The following is a 7,651-nucleotide window of genomic DNA, read 5'->3' as shown; positions in this document are numbered from 1 at the left end:
ATGCCTGTGGGAAAACCGCAGGCAGGATTTGAACACAAGATCACTCATCCTCTTCCATGGTTTCCAGCACCTAGTATTCAGAAGCATTACTGCCTTGACTGGGGATGCTTTGACTCCTACTATGGGAACCAGGGGTGCCATCTTGAATAAAATATCGGGGGGAGGGCAGCCAGATAAGCCCCACCCTGCATAATCAATCACAAGGCATGGCACACACACACCATTTAAATGGCAATGCTCATTAACTGGGGGGGGGGCACTAGGCAGGGACTTTCACTATACTCTTTCGTGTACTTGCTAAAAACCTTTTTCGTTTAGGCATGTCCAGATGTGTAGAATGCTGACATGTATCTTAATATAGTTATTAGCTTATCACTTATTTTAATTATTTTTGTGAATGTTTTAAATAGTTTGTTAAAACTGTTTTTACTGATTCATTCCATTGTTTTGATTCTTTTGTAAACTGTAATTTTTGTGAAAACAAACAAACAAAGGCAAAAAACTTTAAAACAACATTTGGGTAGCTTGCAGACTCAGAATGTGAATGCAATGTTAATTGATTTATTTATAAATGTACCAGCCCTACTTCCATTCAATACATATGAAACTAACATACCAATATTTCAGGTTGTGCAGAGCCCCCAAATCCTGCTACTGATGCTACTATTTGAACCCAGAGGGTGAGTCCCCTGGCTACTGAAAGTGACCAGATGAAAGCTGGCAACAGAACCAGGCTTCTATGCCTTTAGTAACTACAGAGAAGAAGACAGACTGTCAAAGTGACATTATTATCATAAGATAAATATTAATTTGCTTACAGCCACAGGTCGTTGCCAGAACAACAGAAAAAGAGAAACATAAAGGATGAGAAAATATAACCTCTACTTGAAATCAAGAATAAAATGAAACTTCAACACTTATTGGGGTTGTTCTTAATTCTAGCTCGCTCAAATTAACAAGTCATCGTTGCAAACAGCAACCATTCGATTCAAGGTTCTCGCTGGGATTTCAAACTACAGTATTCAATTTTCCTGTCCATGCATATGAATGGATAGTCTGACGCTCTGCTTTTTTATTTGGCTGTTAAGCCTCATCGTGCTTGGATCTTTCAAAATCCGTCTTGCGGCACAGCATAAAAATCCAGCACATGTTGCGAACTTCACAGAAGCCAGTTTGGCAATTAAACGACGTGATATAATTATTTCATTCATTTAATTAGGAATTCCCCCTTGAGTTCACCACTGCAGACTCCAGTCCTACGCGTGATCAGCTCGCAGCAAGAGCAAACGAGCGCCCGAAGTCAAGCTACCCGGGCGCGCGTGCGCCACTGCCCTCTCCAATGGCCGCGCGCTCCGTGGCGTCTCCAAAATACGCCGCCCGGGGATGCGGCGCACGCGCTGTACCGCGCCAGGCCATCGGGCCCGCCCACTTCAGACAGGCATGGCTACGAGTAGGGTGGACCTGAGGCGACGGCGAGGGGCTGGTGGGGAGGCGGTCGCAGCCGCCTCAGACCCCGGCGCGAAGGAGTCGCGCAGCCCCCCGGCTCCCTCCGCCTTGCGCCCTGGTACCTTTTGGCTAACGCGCCTGGTGCTGCTGCGCGCCACCGCCTTCATTTACTGTGAGTGCCTGCCTGGCAGGGGACGGGGAGGCAGAGATGGAGAAATCGGCGATGGGGCTTCCAGATCCTCGCCATCAGTTCTCTATTTCCAGCAAACGATTTTTATTTGGTGGGGTGGGGATAGATAATAAGCATCTTTCTCTCCAGCTTTTTATTTTTTTTAAAAAGAAACTGGCAAGACTGCAAATCCTAACCTCCCACATACCCCATTGAATTCATTGGGACTTTCTCATAAATCAGGAAACCGGAAGGCGTCGGGCAAAACTCCCCCTCCTTCCCTGCAAATAAGAAAAATGATTGCAAAGGCTGTTGTTGTGGCTCACTCTGCACAGAAACAAGCTGAAGGGAGAGTGATGCCTCCTGGGGCAATGCGTGCAAACAGATAGCTTTGTACTTGGCTTCTACTCTACTAGTTCAGCTTCCAAGTATTTTACAGTATTACTTTCCACAGAAATAATCATTTTCTGTATTCATAGTTTTTAAAAAATCAGATTGCTAAAAATCAGTTCAGTTCTCTAGGTATTTTGATTACCGGTATCTCCTCCCTGTGCTTCCTGAATCTTCCAACATTCAGCTTCTTTGGATGTCTCTGAGTTCTAGTGTTATGAGAGAAGGAGAAAAACTTTTCACTGTCCACTTTCTCCACTTTCTATCTTGTGAAATGCCCTTAGATCTTTTGATGAAGGGTGGTATATAAAGCAAAGAAAGAAAGCATAATTTTACAAATTTCTATCATGTCACCTCTTGCAATTCCAGCAAGCTCTGCTTTTGAGAATGGTCTTTAGGTTTCTAGCTTTGCAAAAGAAAGCTGCAGGTGTGTGTATTTCATAACTATTCTTTCAAGAGCCAAAGCTCACCGGTAGAGCAGCTGTTTTGCATGCAGAAGGTCCTAGGTTCAATTCCTGACATCTCTGGTTGTGCTTGGAGAGACTCCCTGTCTGAAACCCTGGAGAGCCCATGCCAATCAGTGTAAGCCACAGATAGGGAATCTTTTCAATGAATGGGCAAGATCCTGAGGCCCCACCACCCCAGTTTGTAACCTGGAAAGATGGGAGTGGCCACCCACCTTTCACTCTTCTGATGTTGTCTTGATGTCAGGTGACCAATTTTCCATTTGTAGGGTGGCTTGAGTTCAAGCCATGCTGCAAAAGAAGATCCTGGCCAGCCCAAGACAGGGCTTGGAAGTCATCACCAACTAGCATTGCTTTCAGGTTCTCCTTCCGACAAGAATCATTCTCAGTGATACTTTGCATTTGACAGCAATGGTTAAAGGTGCCAAGTTCAAGCTTTGCTTTCTAAGGAACAGTTGGGAGAACATTTTAAGCCTCCCGGTTGTTCATTTGCAACCACATATTGACATATATGACATGACACCAGAAGCGCTTCCTGGAACAGGCCCAGCTAGTCAAGCATCCTGTTCTCACCGTGGCCAACCGGATGCCCATTATGGGAAGACTGCATGCAGGACCTGAGCGTGAGAGCCCTCTACCCATCTGCGGTTTCCAGCATCTCATATTCAGAAGCATTACTGCCCCAACTGTGGAGGCAGCACATAACCATCATGGCTAGTAGCCATCGATGGCCTTATCTTGCTCCTTGAATTTGCCCAATCCTCTTTTAAGTTGGTGGCCATCACTGCCTCTTGGGGGAGCGAGTGCCATATTTTAACCATGTGCTGCATGTAGATGTCAGATGTAGTGTGAGGCTTGGATAAAATAGCCTCGTTGTCCAAATTAGGACCCTGGCCTTGGTTAATTACGCCTGATACTTCCCCATTGCTTGTGTACGGACCTCAGTGGACTATTGGCCTTTCCCTTTATAAGGCATCTTTCCTTCGTGGTTCACTACTGCATGTGGTCAGCACTTTTAACTGATTTTAAGAAAATTGATTGCTTTTTTGTATTTTTTATTGCTTTTTTGTAAGAAGTTTGGGTGGGAATGGGGAGAAGCAGATGTGTCTCGAATGTTTTGCATTTCACGTCTTTTCATCCTTATCGAGCATGAATATCGAGATTATTTCTTCCTCGAACCATGACAATCTTTGGGTGGGGAGAGCAACACAAAGAAAAGGCTGGGGCTAGATTAGCAGACCTAACAAGTCTGGATGGTTGAGACTCTGTGCCTGTTGGGTTGTTCTTATTATTACCACTAATGTATTAATTGCCTTCTAAACCACAGTGTCATGGCGATTTACGCGTAAGATAACTGGAAATAGCTACAAACACAGAAACAAGAAATACGTCTAAAACGGGACCAAATTCCTAACAAGTGGACACTTGTGGTAGAGACCCGTTTGTCCAGATTGGGGTACACCATTGGAACAGTAATGTTTTCAACTGTTTCTGGAAAGTGCAGGTAGTGGGCAACTGTACATAGACGGATGGTCTGACTCTGAATAAGGCATCTTCCTATCTACGACTTCATCCCATGTAATGCACAGAAAATAGCTTTAAAACAATATGAAAATGAACAGCTTCTACTGTGTTCCGCTAGATTTCCAGAAGTGACTTTTACATTGTGTGAAAGCTTAAATATAATATGGAAATTAGCAGTTAGGGAAAATGTCGTATGGACTGCTGTGTAAATGCAGCCCAACTGAGCTTCTTGCCATTGTGAACCTGTCAGGCCTCTATTTCAGGGGCCTCTTTGTGTCCTCGTGTGTACCACTTCTAGATGTTTCCGTTATGTCCAACCTGCATGTAAATAACAGTGTACACTCTCCGTTTTATTTCCGTTTTTGTCAGGGTGTATCTTATTCCTCATTTGCTCTTCCTTTGTTTATCTTTGCTCTCAAGCCAGGAGTGTAATTTGTACTTCTAGGAGCTGATGAGCAGTTGGATGGCAGACCAGCAATTTTGAGGTAAATTTTGATTAGCACTTGAGGAAAAACTCCTTGGCCAATTGCAGTGTTAATCAAGGTAAATTAGGTTGTGGAGGGTTCCCCACTCCTCAGCGACCCTCACCCTGGCAGGAAGGGAAAAAATATTTTTAACCAAGTGGATATATTAAACTGTGGGGGAAGTTTCATGAAGGCCACAGGCTTGATTTGGATTTCTTTATGTGTCTTAACTATCATTTACGACTGCTTTGGTGTGATGGTGGAATGTTATAGCATAGCCTACCACACACCTGCTTACCTAGTTGCCTGCGGTGGGTAAGTGTCGCCTCCAGGTGACCAAGCAAACAAATTGAACAAAAAAGGGTGGTTTTGCTTCCCTCTCTATCCTCCCCGCCCCCACTGTATATTATTTAGGCATATGTTGGCTGGCAAGCAAAGGCTGTCACCTGGTTACATTTGTTTGTTTATTTATTTTTTAAAAGTTTTTTTAACAATTGCAACATAACAAAATATGAAAACATATTATATTCATTATTCCCCCCCTTTTCCCCACCTCCCCATCAAACCCTCCCCCCCCAAGACTTTCCTCAGCTCCTCTCTCTGATTTATACAATTTTACAGTATGCAGAGAATAACATGTACATTTGTTTATTTAGATGATTTATATATATACACCGTCCTTTACACAAGCCACAGGGGGGTTTATAGTAAAAGTAAATAAGATGAGAAGAATACACGCAATCTGTAAAAAGATACAAGCCTTAAGAGTAACAGCACAACTCATAGCAAATCAGTAGGTAGCAAATTACTAAAAGAGGCAGCTCTAAGCAAGCAAGCTGGAATTTACTCCCACAAGAGGCAATGATGGCCATCAACATGGATGGCTTTAAAATAGGATTGGACAAATTCATGGAGGACGATAAGGCCATCAATGGTTACTACCCTGATGGCTATGTTCTGCCTTCACTGTTGCAGGCAGGAATGCTTCCAGATACCAGTTGCTGGAAACTGCAGGAGGGGAGAGTGCTGTGGCGCTCAGGTCCAGCTTGTGGGCTTCTCATTGGGCCACCTGGTTGACTACTTTGAGAACAGGATGCTGGACTAGATGGGTCACTGGCCTGATACAGCAGCCTCTTCTTGCTCCTACAATAATTTTGCTTTACTTGGACTGATGTGTCTCCGCTAACACGCCTTTCCCCTCATCTTTTTTCTTTGCAGTTGTAGCTTTTTTGGTGGCTAAGCATCAAAACAAGGCCCTGATTGGAGACCAGGGACTCCTCCCTTGCAAGTTGTACCTGGAGAGTGTCAAGCGCTATTTCAAGGGGAAGATAAACTTGGAAGCCTTAAGCTATGCCCCGACTTTAATTTGGTTTTTGGATTGGTCCAGCATGGACAGTGTCCTGGATGCCTTTGCTGTGGCTGGCCTGGGGATCTCAACTTTTGTCCTGGTCACTGGCTGCGCCAACGTGATCCTCATGGCTTCCCTGTGGGCTCTCTACCTCTCCTTAATTAACGTGGGACAGGTCTGGTAAGTTGGTTGGTACATTTTCTCTGTTATACTTGTGCTTGTCATTCTGAGGACCCTCAAGTTATTAAGATGATGATGTAGAAATAATGAAACATCTCATAGGCTCCCAACCCCTACCCCCAACTTCATGCCCTCCAGATGTTTTGGACTATAACTCATATTGTAGGAATGTCCCATTCCTTTGATGTAGAATGGTTAAGAAACGTTTTAAATAAATAACGATTGTCCATGCCTCTATGCCAGAATCCCGTCCAATGAATCTGTCTACTAGGAATAGGTAAGAAATCTAAGATAGCCAGGGTGTGTATTTGGAATTTGATTTCATGGCTATGACAGTTTGGGGTTGGCACTCCGATTGCCGTGAAAAACACAACATGAATGATGGGATGATACCTTCATTCTGTCCCTGGATCCATCTTGAGGAAGAAGGCTGGGGCTCATCTTGCCATTTTGTTTCTATGCCCAAAGCAAGATGTTCAAAGCCCTAAATGACTTAGGCCCCAAATACCTGAAAGGCTGCCTCTTTCCCTACAGACCCTCCTAGGTGTTAAGATCAGCAGAGGTGGCCTTCTTGGTAGTTCTACCTCTCTCAGATGTTCAGTGAGTGGCAGCCCAGTAGAGGGCCTTCTCTGTGCCTGCCCCGAAGTTGTGGAATTCGTTCCCCACTTGCGTGGCTTCTTCACTGTATAGCCTTTGATGAATGCTGAAGATTCATCACTTTCTCCTGACCCTTGGCACCTGAGATATGTGTCTTCAGAGTTCTCCCTATTCCTGTGGCTGTGGGCTGTTTTAAGTGTTTTTAATTCTGAATTTTTAATTGTTGGGACCAGCTGGTGAAGGGCAGGCAATAAATCTAACAACAACAACAAGTAATAATTCCTGCACTACAGGCATATGGATTTTTTCCAACTCTACAATTCTATGATTCTTTGGATAACAATGCCTTAGAGGGGATGGGACCCTCACTGTGGTGAGCACAACAAATGGATTTAGGGAACCTTGCTGAAGAAACTCCAGGGTTGCTTTGCTCCAGTTGTCCAGAGGGCTGTGAAACTTGATTGACAGCAGGATCATTCTCAACTTGCTGAGCCTTCTGAATGGGCACAGAAACGTGGCTCCCTTGGGAGGCCCCATGGTGCCTCTTGGGAATGTTGACATTTCTGGCTCTTTCTTTGCTGGAGCAGGCCTGTGGCTTTGAAGGAACCACGTGTGATATTTGAGGCTGGATTGTTATTTGGGGTTACTGATTCCCTTTGAGTGTGTGTGTGTGTGCGCAAAACATATGAAGTTGGATTCAGCTCCCTCACTGGATAATTTATGGTAAACGGTAGCTTTTGTCGAGAACCACATAGCAATTTGATCAAGGAGGACGAGGTTAAGGGGAGTGGAACTAGGTGTTGCCCCCCATTCATCTCAATTTTAGTGGCAGTATAAATTATGGTGAAATATGAAATGGAGTTAATGTTGTAAAGAGGGGTGGGATGGTTTTAAAAAGTGGCTTGTTGACTGTTGAAAATTCTTCTGCTTACCCCTGCCCTATTCAGATTTCTCTGAACATCATTATTATTGTATATATACTGTGACATTTAGTTGCTTAGATGTATCTTTGTGGGTTATTAAAATAATAATTAATAAATGGAGCTTGGGGTACGAAGTGGTATGGATT

The 7,651-nt window shown here is 44.1% G+C and overlaps 1 protein-coding gene across 1 annotated transcript in view; it reads left to right on the top strand.

Moving 5' to 3' along the window:
• Nucleotides 1-1,402: 1,402 nt before the first annotated feature.
• LMF1 (lipase maturation factor 1) overlaps nt 1,403-7,651 on the top strand; it is a 160,555-nt gene continuing 154,306 nt past the window's right edge. Inside the window, exons 1-2 of the mRNA XM_053364122.1 lie at nt 1,403-1,618; nt 5,676-5,985. Of these exons, the coding sequence (XP_053220097.1) occupies nt 1,441-1,618; nt 5,676-5,985 (488 nt within the window). The 5' untranslated portion in view covers nt 1,403-1,440. The remainder of the gene's footprint in view (nt 1,619-5,675; nt 5,986-7,651) is intronic.

Source organism: Podarcis raffonei, chromosome 14, assembly GCF_027172205.1.
Source record: "Podarcis raffonei isolate rPodRaf1 chromosome 14, rPodRaf1.pri, whole genome shotgun sequence".
Lineage (NCBI taxonomy): Eukaryota > Metazoa > Chordata > Lepidosauria > Squamata > Lacertidae > Podarcis > Podarcis raffonei.
This window is presented reverse-complemented; position numbering and strand designations above follow the sequence as displayed.